Source organism: Terrapene carolina, unplaced genomic scaffold (genome assembly GCF_002925995.2).
Source record: "Terrapene carolina triunguis isolate 2854851 unplaced genomic scaffold, T_m_triunguis-2.0 Scaffold247, whole genome shotgun sequence".
NCBI lineage: Eukaryota > Metazoa > Chordata > Testudines > Emydidae > Terrapene > Terrapene triunguis.
Genome location: NW_020664598.1, coordinates 4,978,670 through 4,995,348, shown reverse-complemented (window position 1 = coordinate 4,995,348; position 16,679 = coordinate 4,978,670). Strand labels below are relative to the sequence as shown.

Here is a 16,679-nt window from a genome sequence, read left to right as displayed (position 1 = left end):
TGGGCTGTATAAGTAGGGGCATTGCCAGCAGATCGAGGAACGTGATCGTTCCCCTTTATTCGACATTGGTGAGGCCTCATCTGGAATACTGTGTCCAGTTTTGGGCCCCACACTACAAGAAGGATGTGGAAAAATTGGAAAGAGTCCAGCGGAGGGCAACAAAAATGATTAGGGGGCTGGAGCACATGACTATGAGGAGAGGCTCAGGGAACTGGGATTGTTTAGTCTCCAGAAGAGAAGAATGAGGGGGGATTTGATAGCAGCCTTCAACTACCTGAAGGGGGGTTCCAAAGAGGATGGAGCTCGGCTGTTCTCAGTGGTGGCAGATGACAGAACAAGGAGCAATGGTCTCAAGTTGCAGTGGGGGAGGTCTAGGTTGGATATTAGGAAACACTATTTCACTAGGAGGGTGGTGAAGCACTGGAATGCGTTACCTAGGGAGGTGGTGGAGTCTCCTTCCTTGGAGGTTTTGAAGGCCCGGCTTGACAAAGCTCTGGCTGGGATGATTTAGTTGGGAATTGGTCCTGCTTTGAGCAGGGGGTTGGACTAGATGACCTCTTGAGGTCCCTTCCAACCCTGATATTCTATGATTCTATGATTCTATGGTGAGCTGAGGGGAATCAAAAACAAACAGCTAGTTTCCTGGGGAACAAAAAAATCCCATTTAAGGGAAATCTGAAGTCATTCTGTTAGGCAAGCTGAAAACTACAAGAAAACCAAGAGGCCTTATAACATTCATTTATGCTTTCGAATGGGTAGCAGCACAGAATCGGTGGAAAGACCACCAGGGGAAACAGTGTCATTTTAAATAGTCCCAATCAGAGGAGCACTCTGATTAGTTTGGAATCCAAATAATGTGATTAACAGAAACCACCACATGACTTGGAACTAATTCACCCCACTCCACACTTCAGAAAGTCAACAATGCAATTTTCTAAGATGAGTAATCCAATCCAGTTGTTGTGATGTAACTATTGTTTATGACTTAGTTAGTGTATTTCTCAGATGGTCAGGGGCCACAATCATTTGCCCTGTTGGGTACAATTCCTCTCAGAATGTAAAAAAAGAACATCACCCATCTAAGTGAATTAATGATGCAGAAAGAAAAGTTATCAGTTCATCTCAGGTGGATCCAAAAGGAAGGATATAACTTGCACATTTTCTCAAATCCCTACATTTACCAGCCTTGGAGCAATTTCTGGCAGAGAACCTCTGTCACCATTAGGTAGGGACAAAGAGCTGCTCAGACCACGGAGGAGTTTCCCATCGCACACTGGATGGGGGCAAAACCAGGGGAATTTGGGATTTACCTTTATACCTTAAATATTTACCAAACACACATACAAACTACACCCTTTAGGAACTCTGGGAAGGGGAGGGGAGCATTGAGAACACAGCACAAGGCAGGCAGCAGGAGCATCTGCTTTCAGATTCCCAAGAGAGAGGAGGAGGAGAAGAGAGAGGTTTCATATAATTAGATTTCAAAGGAAACCACAGGGCAGGAGAAATGCATTCAGATTTTTAATTTATTTCAAATTTTATTTTGGAGGTGGGGGGGGGGGGGGAAGAACCCAAGAGTGAGTAAGGGGCCTCCAGAAAGATCCATTTCCTTTGCTTCACCATCAGGTCACCAAACTGTTGTTTTTACATTATAGCGTGAATACCAGGTGGTTCGTGCAGCTACACCCCACTCAGTAACACTTGGGCTTCCCATTTTCACACTAAGTAGGAATAATTTTGGCATTTTTAAAAAACAATTATAATTACTTTGGGTACAGCAGGATGCAAAATATCATGAACAAATATTCTTTGGGTGTATTCTGGGTTCCATTCAAGCTGTTCCCCATCTCTGAAACAGCAAGCATCAGTTTTGCAGCTACTCATTGCTATGAAGTTGACAAGCAGCAATAGGAAACTGGATATCCAGAATATTAGGTCTTTGGGTTGTTTTCATTTTAAAAATATTTACTAAGAATCCAGGGCAAAATTCTGCAAAAGACTTCAGTAAATGTGGTTTTTGTTTTAACCGAAAACCAGAAGCCTTGGGCTTAATTATCTTCTTGCACAGCTAAAGTTCATAATCAGAATTCAAGGCTTCACAGAAAATCCCCCATGTTAATATCGCTGAAATGGGAAAGGGCAGGTGTGGGTGTTTAATACAGGGCTGGGGGAGGAGGTTGGGTGTGTATGGAAGTGGAAAAGCATATAGAACTGTAAAGCACAAATACCGTGGGGGAAGAGGTATATAGCTCCACAGTTTTTGGACAGGTCAGTTGGTTTTGTTTTTTCTTTAGTGATTACATTCAGAAAAAGCAGAGATTTTGCTAGAGGCTGTTCACGACGCCCGAGAGAAATGACTAAAATCAAGGCTAATTCACAGACAGCTCTGGCCTACAAACATCAGAAGAACTGTGCAGAGCAGAATAAATATTTACAGATTCTGCCATAGCTGAATGTTTCTGGTAAAAGCATGTAGCGTTTACTGTATCTATAAAGAGAAAGAAAACTCCCAAAAACTAAACTATCCAGAAACCTATTTACAAAGATTGGATTATAAAACACAGAGAATAGGAAAAAATGGGTGGAGGGGTGCGCTGTCGGGAGCGGGGAGTGAATCTTGGCTTTTTTAGACATAAAACAACCCCTTGCCTGGATTCCAGAGAATGCATGGAGAGATTAAGGAATTTTAAAATGCAATTTAGGGAACACAGGGGAGAATTTGTAGAGAACCTTGTATATCAGTATATTGCTGAAGGAGCGGTGAGGCCGCATAGTGCTGTGAACTTCAAACCCAAGGGAAAGGCAGGGATTTAAAAATATAAACTGCTTAGCTGGCTTGCATCTTCAAAATGTCATGTGAGAGAGGAAATTTTCATTTTTAATTGAAAATGGGAATCGTAGCACTGATTAAGTCAAGCATAGTATAGACATGCACTGTGCAAGCTTCCCCCACAGAGCTCTGCCAATGCACCTTGATCCTGACCTGCAACACTCCCTGCTATTCCAGTGCTGGACCTCCTGGGCAGAGAGAGAATCACATCAATTTGTCATTGTGATGATCTTGGTTATGAGATGAGACCCAACTGCCAGTTAGGACAGAGATCACTGAAATTCACTACATTTGACCTGAGCAGCATTTGAAGCCTGGACTCCAGAGAGGTAAATTAGCATCAATGCTGAACAAAACCTCCCTTTTGATGCATCTTAAAGGTGAAAATAGTTGGGCAAATAGAAATTCAATGGGGAAGGGTTCATACTGGGGGAAATTGTGGGTGCTTAATTTAAGCATCAGATGTCTCTGTCAAGGAAGGCCAGTATTTCTCACAACAGCCTATTAAGTTTTCAAAGGCGAGGAAAAAATTCCTTGCATATGTGAGATATTCCACTTACTCTAAATAAGCACTTTTTTATGTAATAAATACTGTTTTATGGATATCAATACATAACACATAGTGTCACCTTGTCTTGCCTTCCCCAGAGAACACCACATTGCTCTGCAGTGAAAACTGCTGCTAAGAGGGTTCAAATGACTCCCTCCTTCATCACAGGGTTGGGGAACCTGATCTCTCATTAGAGAGAGGAATATTTGGGAGCATTTGGATGTGCTGCCCAGAATTGGCCATGCTCGGATTCTGGAGTTAGAGGGAGCAGGAGAGAGTCCCAGAAGTAGCTTCTCCATTCCCCCCCATCACACCAGGCCCTCCTGATCTCTGCAGAGCATATTATCTAGGCAATGAACTGCCTCTTTCTCTGTGCAATCAAAACAACAAGAGAAACTGGATATAGAAACAGGACTTACCTTGGAGCCACGCTCATTAAAGATTATCTCTACATCAAGGATTTTGCCGAACTGCTGCAGAGAGACAAGAGAAGAAAGATTTATTCCTTGCTAGCCACTTCCCCTCTCTTCATTTTTGTCCGCTTTACACATGAAAGAAGGGAGGCGGGAATCCTTCCATTTCTGACTCACAAGTGAGAGCACTAAATCCCAGTGACAACCCTAGAGCTGCCCCAATTCTCTGGGGCCCTCAGACTCTCTCTCGGTCACAGACCCATTGGTTTCTCTTGACTTTTCTCTTCTCTCAGACTGTATTTCCAGAACAGTTTTAGGTCTTGTCCTCACTCATATTTTCAACAATCTCCCTCCTCCCCCATTCTACTGTTTCCTCTCAGACTAGCGACACCTCCCAAATGTAGTCACATCATGCCATCTGCCTCCTGAAAGGGCTGTGACAAAGAGAAAGTGAATTGTAATCCTACTTCTCTGAAGAGGATAATCACACAGGACTCCTATTCTTGGGAATTATCTCCCTGCATAAGACAGATAGGAACTTCCCTAAACTCTTAGCTATTTTCAGGTTTGGCAACCGTAAAATGTTCAATAGTCATGAGTAAGACTATAGGAAATAATGAGCTTGGCGAGAAATTTTTTGAAAAGATTAAATCATGTTTTTAACTCCTCCACCCACCCTCGAGGCATGTGTGTGAGACCATCAGTGTTGCTAACGCTCGCACATTTATCATGAGTAACACAATTTTCACCCCTGCAGCAGGAGCTCTCTCCAGAGGGCTCACCTGAGATCAGGGCGGCGCTGTACAGACTCACAACTCAGCACAGCCTCTGTCCTGAAGCTCTTGCTAACTAGTACAAATGATAACGGTAAGTGCGATGTGGGAGTTGGAACTGGGATGCACCAAATTATATTTACACACACTCACTGATGACTTCCAGGGGAAAGGCACTGTAGCTCATTAGCAAAGCCCTAAGGCATCCAGTCCTCCAGAAATACTAATGTTACACTTCTAGAATGAGGCTTGCTTTCTGAAAAGTTAAATCAATATCTGACCTCCCAGGAACATACAAAGGCTGGGTCCTCCACTGTGTGGATACAGCAGTAACTCTTTCACAATGCTTTCAAACACACATGACAGTAAAAGTGCTCTCCGCATCTCGTCCTTTAAGGGACAGCTCAGATCAACCAAAATACAAACACCAAAAATGCAATAAAAACGAAAACATCCAGACTCACTTCTGAATATAATGTTTTGGCATATTAAGTAATTCTAACAATTACAGTCATTCCAGCGTCCTTACATTAACTATATATTATATTCAAAAATTCTCCTGAATAACCATAATACATTAAAAAAATGTCAAAAAAAGTTACCTTTGAAAAATCAGTCACTCAAAAGTTAGGAAATGCCAGAACTAAGATTGCCTGTATAACTTTAATTCAGCCCCCTTGTGCATAGGCATTAGGATTCAGTCTAATTTTGTGATCTCTCACTGTTTTTTCCACAGGACCCTTGCCTCATTCAGCATGGTAGTTATTGAGGCTGTTGTCTATAGGACCCATCTAATTTGTTGCAGAGTTGGAAGGTATCTAGTGAATTTTCTTTGTACCCAATTTGAGAGACCTGGGGACAGATTTACAGAAGGGCTGAGAACTCACAACAGCAAGTGAAGGTGATTGGAGTTGTGCTTTAAACATATAAAGTGATGTAAAAATGCCAAGTACCCTTAAAAATCAGGCCTTAGGCATCTCAACTTGTGCACATGAAATTAGTGGATATTTCTGACAATTTTAGACCTCTCTCTCTTTGTGTGCCAGTTTCCCATCTGTAAAATGGGGATAACAACACAACTTCACTCTACAAGGGTGTTGTGTAGATAAATTCATTAATGTTTGTGAAACACGTAGATACTATAGTGAATTCACAATAGGAATGGGCATGAGGAAATTAATTTTGTATTCAGTGCAAAGTTTGGATGTGTGTTAAATAAGGCTTGGGGCTACACACTGAGGAAGACAAAGAGAAATATTTAATAACTCCCAATTCATTGGGCAATGTCCACCATTTTGAGCACTGAATAAGGCAGGGGTGCTTTGGAAAAATGCGTAATTAGGGTTGCCAACTTTCTAGTTGCACAAAACCGAACACCTTAGCCCCGCCTTTTCCCTGAGGCCCCGCCCCCACGCACTACACTCCCCCTCCCTCGGTGGCTCGCTCTCCCCCACCCTCACTCACTTTCACTGGGCTGGGGCAGGGGGTTGGGGTGCAAGAGGGGGTGAGGGCTCTGGGGTAGGGCTGGGGATGAGGGGTTCAGGGTGTGGGGCTCTGGGCTGGAGGGGGCTCAGGGTCTGGACTGGATCCGGGGATGAGGGGTTTGGGGTGCAGGAGGGGCCTCTGGGTTTGGGGGGGGGTCTCAGGACTGGGGGCTCAGGCTTACCTCCAGCGGCTCTCAGTCAGCGGCGCAGAACGGGGGCTAAGGCAGGCTGCCTGCCTGTCCTGGCACTGCACTGCGCGCCCCCCCCAGAAGCAGCCAGCAGGTCCAGCTCCTAGGCGGAGGGGCCAGGAGGCTCCACATGCAGCTCTCACCTGCCGGCACCACCCCACCCAGCTCCCACTGGCCAGGAACCGGCCAATGGGACTGCGGAGCCGGTGCTCGCGCAGCACACAGAGCCCCATGCCCCCCGCCTAGGAGCTTCTGGGGCGCAGCGTGGTGCCAGCCAGGACAGGTAGGGACTAGCCTGCCTTAGCACCGCAGAACCACCGACCAGACTTTTAATGGCAGTGCTGACCGGAGCCGCCAGGGTCCCTTTTCGACTAGGTGTTCCGGTCGAAAACCAGACACCTGGTCACCCTATAATTAATCATGCGAAAGATGAGATATATGCTTTGCCAGAGGGTTTCACAGCTATTTATTGACAGCATAGAAATGTATCAGGGGGTAGCTGGGGGTTCAAATTTCAAGTACTGGAGGGAAGCATACGCTAAATAGCTATAAACACTTCTGCCCCCACCTTCACCCCTAATTTCTGCCCCCTCCCCACTCTGCACCCATCTGTGCCCCCTGGTCCTACCCTCCTCCATGCCTTTGCCTATACACCCTCACCCTATGGCTCCTTCCTCCCTTCACTCCCCCCAAACTCCTGCTCCTCAGCCCTCTGCATTCCAGTCAGGCTGTTTCTTCCTCCTCCACACTGCCTGGACACTGGGGCAGGGGTGCCGGAAGGAGGACAAAGAACAGCACCACTGGCTGCTGGGAGCTAGGAGGAGCAATTGAAAGAGAATTGCAGCTCAGCTGCTGCAATCCTGGGATGGAGCATGCCCAGAATAGATGGAATCTTCAGAAAATTTATCTGCCAGCAGCTAACAAGTGCTTACTGAGCTTGCATAAACGGCAATTTCCAGAGGCCTATAACTTGGCCCAGGTTGGGATGATTTTCATGAGGATGGCAAAAGACAAATCCCTGACACTTGCGCAACACCCCCTGCCAAATTTCAAGTCCCTGCTCCAGATATACAACAAAATGGTTGTAAGAATTTTTTAACATAGGCAATACAACATCTTTTTCCTGAATCTCATTTTTGGAAACAACTAGACCATTTTAGCTGAAACTTTCACAAAAAATCAGGCAGTCACCCAGGATGGAAAATTTCAGCCTACGTGGTAAAAGTTTTGCAACGTTATAAGCAACTGAAAACAGGGTCTTATACCGGAAGTGTTAGGTGAAGATGGTAGTGACACCTATTATTAAGGTTGCCCATAATATACATGTACATAAAACACACACAAAAGAACATTATTTAGGTTGCAGAGTCAAGCACTTGACAGGAAATGCCAGATTTATGGTTGCCCACTCAAACTTAATTCTATCCCCCTGTGCATCCATCCTGTGCACTGAATGGAGGCAGGCGCCCTGTGGGGAAAAGATATGTGATCATGTAATTAAAGACCGGCATAATGCATAACAGAAGGGACCAGAACTAAGGTTGTGTGAGCAACCACAAATCTGGGATTTCCTAATTTTTAAGTGCTTCATTTTGCAAACCTAAATTACTTTCTCAAGAGATTTTTTTAAAATATAATAATATTCTAGAGCCTGGCTCTTCTACCCCACTCTTCCCACTAGTGTCTTGCTGCTGTGGCAGTGTCATGAGCCCAGCCTTAGGATGTTCACGTGTTTCATTATTTTTTCATGCTGTCAAAATTATCCTGAGGAATGAAAAGCAGAGAAGTGAAATGGTGAATTTTAACAGTTTATATCTCAGCAAAAGGTTGAGTAGAATCTCACAGTACAAAGAAAAGACATTTCTGTAGCTGGAGAGTGTTCCTCCTGCCAAATATCAACAGCTTTCTGTAAACAATGGAAGAGTGAGTGAGTTTTTTATAATGGAAAATATTAGGCAATTTAACCATAGGGGTTGTTACCAACACCCCCATTGTATTTTTTTTAAAGTTGTCAACAAGTGACCTTCTCCTGGGCGCTCACTCTCAGCCTCAGAATGGCCCTACAAGCAGTCCCTTGCCTCATTTTCCCCCTTCAGGGGCTTCCTCAATAATTCAAACACTTCCATCCATTCCCATCCCTTATCAGCTTCTGCTTTAACAACTTAACAAACATTCATAATAAAGTTTTCAAGTCCATCCATTCTCCAAGGCCTTTCCAAGTTTCAGGTTTCTCTGCTGGAGCCTATTCGCTCCCAGCAGCCTCTCTTCTCCCTGAGAACACTCTCTGCAGCTTCCTCCTGCTCTTATAGTGAAATCAAGTGATTCCTGCTCAGGTATGCTTCCTTAGTAATCAGGGTTGGCTGACCCCAGTCCTCTAGCCCTTAAGGTGTAAGCCACCCTATGGTAGCACAATGAGGCTGTGGTTAATAATAAGGCCTGTACAGAGCACAGCCATATTAACAGCAGTCAGATGGGACTACAACTCAGTATTCTTCTTCTGGCTTGCAGCTTATGCACCTGTGGGGAAGGGTGGATGTGTCTTTCTGTCTCTCATTTTGTTTCCCACCCAGAAGTCATGAAGAAAGGAGCTTTTTGTGAGAGTTCTTGCAGCAGAGGCCAAAATTGCATTACTTGTGATAAATTTGAGAGATTGCCTTTTGACACACTGGCAGTTTAGTATGGCCCCTCCCTGGTGTTCTGTTCCAACTGGCACTGCCTTGGCTCCCTCTCTAGAGCAGTCACTGTCCGTTCCAAAACGTGCAGGAAAAAAAGAGTTAGCGCCTCTAAAAATGAAAACCATAAAAATCATAAATGTGAGTTCTCCAGAATTGGCCAGATGACAACAAAAGGGAGAAATAATGTAAGGCTCGACAACCTTCCACCACCACAGAACAGAACTCCCTCTCTCCTTGGAGAACGCTGTGTAGGGCCCATCCCATCAGCACTCACAAAAGGAATCCATAATTCACATCACCCCATCTCTCTACTTAATCCGGCAAAAGGTGGAGTAGCCATCAGAGACCAAAGCTCCTACAGTCTGACACACACAATCAAAACAACTGATAAACTGACTTCCTACCTGTGAAATAATAGGAGTTCCCAGGCTTGAAGTGACTCATTTGGAATCTCCCACACTCAGTCGAAATAGAATACCACCTTTTAAAAAGAGGATGACAGAACTGAAAGGGATTAAATACTTGCAGGGCTGCAGCTCATTATCAACTGAAGAGACCGTAGATTACCTTCAACTAGCCATGCCAGGGCTAACCTCTTGCTCAACAGAACCTGGAAGTTTTCTAATAGGCTAGATCCAAATAAGGAAGCCACATAGATAGTATGCGACCAGAGAGACAGGAAACTTCATATAAAAATACTGTTCCTTGGTAACCCCAGCAGCCTGAAACCTGCCAGCGAGGTAAAGAGTTCTTGCACTACAAGACAGTGAGTTATACAGATGATTGCTTAGAACCAGGGTAAGTAGAATCACAGTTTGATTGCACTGGCACCTGTGGATAGAATCCATATGTAACTGGATTTTAAAAGTTACAGGTTCACCTAGTTTCCTATAGACCGTAGTGTAGACATTCCCTGCAACTTAAATAAAAGCCTCAAAGATGTCTCAGCCAGACAACTGACAGTCACCACTGCCTTCCACTAGAATAATACCACACGAGTCCCTATGCATTCAAGTATGCAGACACAATTTTTGTGCAGCAGAAACTATGTCCCCAAGCAAGAAAGGCAGCACAATAGTTGTTGACAGATGTACTGCTACCATTAGCTTAGGACAGACGCTTCTAGCGCTAGAGTTCTACTTCTAGGGTATCCATTTGGACAACGGCTGTTGCTCAAGCAGCGCTGAACACACAGTTCCCAGTTAAACATCACTCTAGAAAGCATATTATTGATGCAAGGTGTCAAGATAATGCCAGTGCCTCCTGTAACAATAGCCACTAGAATCAGCAGACACTGACAGCCCCCCTCCCACCACATGACAGGGAGGAGAATGACCTTTTGCAACCCTGACTCTTAGGACCAGGGAATAAAGAGCAGTCTCTACCAGTACTACTGTGTGTCACAGCTTTTATTATACCTCCTTACAGCTATATCTGAGAATGTGGGACTAGAGTCAAGTACACGGAGCATGTCCAGGGTGGGGAAGAAGATAACAGTGTCTTGACATCCTAAAGGTTAGGGGCCCTTCCATAAGGATGTCTAATGCAAGCAGAGTAAGAAGATGGAAGGCCCTTGGACAGCAGCAATACTTTTCTTTGTTTTAAGCTCCTGCATTCCTCACTGAATCAAGACCTATAGTTTAGTTTTCCCTATCATATTGTTTCCCCACTCAACAGCAGGAGTAAGACTCCTATCTTCACCAGTTGTGAACGCCAAAAACGTTCACCATGCTAGGTGTCGATTTAGGGTCATTTAGTGGAAAAGAAGAAGAAATGGTTACCTTACTGCAACTGTGGTTCTTCAAGATGTGATGCAGATGTGTATTCCAAGTAGGTGTATGCGTGCGTTGGAGCTAGAGACTTTTGCCTCGCAGTGCCTGCAGAGCGGCAGCGCACACGCCCCGACCCACCTCAGTCCTTTCTTATCAAATGTCCAGTGAAAGAGTCTGATGCAGAGGGGATGGCAGGTGGGTTGTGGAATACACTTCTGCATCACACCTTGAAGAACCAGTATAGTAAGCAACCATTTCTTCTTCTTCAAGTAGATGCAGATGTGTATTCCAAGAAGGTGACTAGCGAACAGTACACCCAACCAGAGGCTCAGCTTGGAGTCTACCTGAACAAAGATTGAAGGACCACTCTTCTATTAGTGTCCGCTCTGGAAGAAGCGGTGATCACATAATGGTCTGTAAAAGTATGCATGAACGACCCCGTGGTCGCCCTACAAATGTCCAATATGGACATGTCATTGAGGAATGTCACGATGTTGCCTGTGCTGTCGTTGAATGCACCCGTATCTGTTAAGGAGGTGAAGCTGACACTTTATTGTATGCAGTTTTGATGCAAAATGTTTATCCGTCTAGAGATGGTCTGCACAGTGACTGCTTGTGCCCTTCATGCAGTCCACATATGATACGAAACAGGCGAGGCAAAGCACAAAACTGTTCCATCCTGTTCAGATAGAAAGCTAGAGAGTGTCTGACGTCTAGTGTATGGAGGCATTGCTCTTCCGGGGAGGAATGCAGCTTAGGAGAAAATACAGGCAAATATACCACCTGGTTCAAGTGAAACTGAGACACCATCTTGAATAAAAACTTCAGGTATGGCCAAAGCGTAACCTTGTCCCTGGAAAACTATGTATAAGGAGGCCAAGCCGTCAGGGTCTGCAACTCACACCCTCTCCTGGCAGAGGTAATGACTATCAAGAATGCAGTTTTCTGAGACAGGAGGGACAGTGGGCAGGAAGCGAGGGCTCGAATGGAGACCCCATTAGAGTTGCTAAAAATGTGTTCAGGTATCACAAGGGGGCTGGCTCTCCATTTCCAGTACATGCTGGAATTACAATGAGATGCTCTAAAGGCTGAATCTGACAGGAAATCCTTAGATTCCTAGCTTTCATTAATGACAGTGGTTTGGAAAGGGTTAAATGGTTTTCCCCACTCACACGACATCACTGAGGTTCATTTCTATGTCTGCTCCAGACTGCACGAAAACATTAGCTGATGCTTCATGCCTGGGGACAGAGCTGACCTCTGGGTTGCCATTCTATCCTTGAGGGACTTCTTCCCCACCGTCACTTTCACTCCTTCCCCCTTTCAATGCTGTCTACCCGATTTCACCCTTTGCACAGTATTTTTGGAAAACCACTCGAGGCAAGGGCTTTGAGTCTCTCAGAGATTATGTTGAGGAGATCAGACCTGACACACAAAAGGGGGAGGGAGGAGAAGGAGGCTTGCAACCACCCACAGCTGAAAACTCAAACAACCATGAGTCCCCTGAAGGAGACAGAAGGTTTGTTTCAATATGAGTCACCTAAGGAAAAGCCTCCTGCTTCCTGTGAAGGGTGGGAGTGAGGGGGTGCTCAGGAAGCCCCATATTACTGCTCCAGGCTGTGAATGTGTTAAGAGAAGCAGCACTGACAGGGGAAAAGGGAGCAGAGAGGAGTCATTGATTGTTTCTCTGGCAAAGCTGAAGTTTCTCAGTGCTGAAAAATGGCATGTAACTGAATTTGTGCTCAAAAGATACAGTTCTGATAGACCACTCCTGAAAAACTCGTATCTTTCTCGCTGGACATACAGATATGCTGAGCACACTGGCACTGAGATTTACTAGTCACAATTCTCCCCTTAAATCCATGCCACTGAGCTGGCTCTCTAGCTGTTGTTACTGCTGATCTCAGTCAGGTAACTTTAAAGCACCAAAATCACTTGGTGGAGAATGAAAATTAACAAGTAAAACATTTGTTTTTCCTCCATGTAACATAACATGGCATTACCTGGGCCTCAGTGAAGGATAGGAAATCCCTACTGCAAGTACCCAGCAGTTACAATGTGCTTTCTGGAAGAAACCTCATAAAATAGAAGTGTGGTTATTCAATGTGCCTCAGTTTCCCCATCAGTAAAATGCAGATGATAATGTTAGGTGCTCAGACACAATGGTGATGAGCCCGAATAGCTGACTCAGAGGACAGAGGCTCCTGAACTCCCAGGCTGCCAGGGCTGTGTGTATGTGTCACTAGAAATAAACCCAGGTCATCTGCAGCACAATCCACTGCTGTGCAATCTACTACATTAACTGCCTGGAACTCAAAAACAGGTCTCTCTCAGTGCCTACTCCCACCCTAGTGCAAAAGAACAGGACTAACCCTGATCTTCCACAGTGCACAGCACTCCCAGCTCCTACTGGTCAGCAGAGTTGGAGACCAATGCTGGATGTTTTAACATTTTTGCACATTTCATTCACTTCACCCTGGCCAACATGTGAACTGACAGCCCACTTCTGCTCTCATTTAAACCACTGTTAATTAAAAATCCATGAATTTCAGAGATTAACAGTATTGTAGTTGCTAATGAGACACAAACCAGAATCATAGAAATGTAGGGCTGGAAGGGACCTTGAGAAGTCATCAGTCCAGTCCCCTGCACTGTGGCAGGGGAAAGTAAACTTAACCATCCCTGACAAGTATTTGTCCAGCCTGTTTTTAAAAACCTAGTGATGGGGATTCCACAACCACCCCTGTAAGCTTGTTCCAGAACTTAACTGTCCTTCTAGTTAGAAAGTTTTTCCTAACATCTAACCTAAATCTCCCTTGCTGACTATTAAGCCCATTACTTCTTGTCCTACCTTCCGTGGACATGGAGAACAATTGATCACAGTCCTTTTTCTAGCAGCCTTTAACATATTTGAAGACTGTTATCAGGCCCCTCCCCTCTGTCTTCTTTTCTCAAGACTAAGGGCATGTCTACACTTACCTCCAGAGCGATCGATCCAGCGGGGGTCAATTGAGTGCTCTCCCGTTGACTCCAGTACTCCACCGGAGCGAGACGCGTAAGCGGAGTCGACGGGGGAGCGTCAGCAGCCAACCTACCGCAGTGAAGACACGGCGGTAAGTAGCTCTAAGTACGTCGACTTCAGCTACACTGTTTTCGTAGCTGAAGTTGCGTAACTTAGACTGACTTAGCTCCCCAAGCCTGTGTAGACCATGTAAACATGCCCAATTTTTTTAACCTTTCCTCATAGGTCAGGTTTTCTAAATCTTTCATCATTTTTGTCACTCTTCTCTGGACTCACTCCAATTTGTCCCCATTTTTCCTAAAGTGTGGCGCCCAGAATTTGACCCAGTACTCCAGCTGAGGCCTCACCAGTGCAGAATGGAGCAAGACAATTACCTCTCATGTCTCATACAAAACACTCCTGTTAATACACCCCAGAATCATATTAGCCTTTTTGGCAGGTGCATCACATTGATGACTAATTCAATTTGTGATCTACTGTAACCCCCAGATCCTTTTCAGCAGTACCATCATCTAGCCAGTTAGTCTCCATTTTGTAGTTGTGCAGATTGTTCCTTCCTAAATGAAGTAATCTGCACTTGTCTTTATTGAAATTTTATCTTGTTGAATTCTGACCAATTCTTCAAATTGCCAGGGTCCTTTTGAATTCTAATCCTCTCCTCCAAAGGGCTTGAAAACCCTCCCAGCTCGGTGTCATCTGCAAATTTTATAAGCAACCACTCCACTCCATTATCCAAGCCATTAATGAAAATATTGATGGGTTCCTGACCCTGGACTGACCCCTGCGGGACCCCATTAGATATGCCCTCCCAGTTTCACAGCGAACCACTGATTATTACTAAGTACGATCTTTCAACCAATTGTCCACTCACCTTATAGTAATTTCATCTAGACCACATTTCCCTAGTTTGCCCATGAGAATGCCATGCAGGACTATGTCAAAAGCCTTACTAAAATCAAGATATAGCACATCTACTGATTCCCCCCATCCACTACACCACTAACCCTGTCAAAGAAGGAAATTAGGTTGGTTTGGCATGAATTGTTCTAGACAAATCCATGCTGGCTATTCCTCATAAAAAGCAGTTACTCACCCTGTACTGTACCTATTGTTCTTTGTGATTTGATGCAGACATGCATTCCATGTAGGTGTGTGTTCGCCCAGCGCACCAAAGCCAAAGAACTTTGCCTAGCAGTACTTGTAGGGGTGGCATTCACACCCTGTGGCCCTAGCTCCTCTCCTGGCTAAATAAGGGCGGTGCTTCCCCAATCCCCCTCAGTTCTTTCACACCAAACATCTTCAGGTATGTTAGCAACAAGAAGAAAATCAAGGAAAGTGTGGGCCCCTTACTGAATGAGGGAGGCAACCTAGTGACCGAGGATGTGGAAAAAGCTAATGTACTCAATGATTTTTTTGCCTCTCTTCACGAACAAGGTCAGCTCCCAGACTACTGCACTGAGCAGCACAGTATGGGGAGAAGGTGACCAGCCCTCTGTGGAGAAAGAAGTGGTTCGGGACTATTTAGAAAAACTGGATGTGCACAAGTCCATGGGGCCGGATGCGCTGCATCCGAGGGTGCTAAAGGAGTTGGCGGATGAGATTGCAGAGCCATTAGCCATTATTTTTGAAAACTCATGGCGATCGGGGGAGGTCCCGGATGACTGGAAAAAGGCTAATGTAGTGCCCATCTTTAAAAAAGGGAAGGAGGAGGATCCGGGGAACTACAGGCCAGTCAGCCTCACCTCAGTCCCTGGAAAAATGATGGAGCAGGTCCTCAAGGAATCAATTATGAAACACTTAGAGGAGAGGAAAGTGATCAGAAACAGTTAGCATGGATTCACCAAGGGCAAGTCATGCCTGACTAACCTAACTGCCTTCTATGAGGAGATAACTGGCTCTGTGGATGAGGGGAAAGCAGTGGATGTGTTATTCCTTGACTTTAGCAAAGCTTTTGATACGGTCTCCCACAGTATTCTTGCCGCCAAGTTAAAGAAGTATGGGCTGGATGAATGGACTGTAAGGTGGATAGAAAGCTGGCTAGATTGTCGGGCTCAACGGGTAGTGATCAATGGCTCCATGTCTAGTTGGCAGCCGGTTTCAAGCAGAGTGCCCCAAGGGTCGGTCCTGGGGCCGGTTTTGTTTAATATCTTTATTAATGATCTGGAGGATGGTGTGGACTGCACTCTCAGCAAGTTTATAGATGACACTAAACTGGGAGGCGTGGTAGATACACTAGAGGGTAGGGATCGGATACAGAGGGACCTAGACAAATTAGAGGATTGGGCCAAAAAAAACCTGATGAGGTTCAACAAGGACAAGTGCAGAGTCCTGCACTTAGGACGTAAGAATCCCATGCACTGCTACAGACTAGGGACCGAATGGCTGGGTAGCAGTTCTGCAGAAAAGGACCTAGGGGTCACAGTGGACAAGAAGCTGGATATGAGTCAACAGTGTGCTCTTGTTGCCAAGAAGGCTAACGGCATTTTGGGCTGTATAAGTAGGGGCATTGCCAGCAGATCGAGGAACGTGATCATTCCCCTTTATTCGACATTGGTGAGGCCTCATCTGGAATACTGTGTCCAGTTTTGGGCCCCACACTACAAGAAGGATGTGGAAAAATTGGAAAGAGTCCAGCGGAGGGCAACAAAAATGATTAGGGGTCTGGAGCACATGACTTATGAGGAGAGGTTGAGGGAACTGGGATTGTTTAGTCTCCAGAAGAGAAGAATGAGGGGGGATTTGATAGCTGCTTTCAACTACCTGGGGGGGGGGGGGTTCCAAAGAGGATGGAGCTAGTCTGTTCTCAGTAGTGGCAGATGACAGAACAAGGAGCAATGGTCTCAAGTTGCAGTGGGGGAGGTCTAGGTTGGATATTAGGAAAAACTTTTTCACTAGGAGGGTGGTGAAGCACTGGAATGCGTTACCTAGGGAGGTGGTGGAGTCTCCTTCTTTGGAGGTTTTTAAGGCCCGGC

The 16,679-nt window shown here is 45.3% G+C and overlaps 1 protein-coding gene across 13 annotated transcripts in view; it reads right to left on the bottom strand.

Moving 5' to 3' along the window:
- Positions 1 to 16,679, bottom strand: part of RBFOX2 (RNA binding fox-1 homolog 2) — a 241,746-nt gene that overhangs the window by 35,263 nt on the left and 189,804 nt on the right. For all 13 annotated transcript variants that reach the window (XM_024200552.2, XM_024200551.2, XM_024200556.2 and 10 more), the window contains one exon: positions 3,800 to 3,853. In XM_024200552.2, coding sequence (XP_024056320.1) covers positions 3,800 to 3,853 — 54 coding nt within the window. The remainder of the gene's footprint in view (positions 1 to 3,799; positions 3,854 to 16,679) is intronic.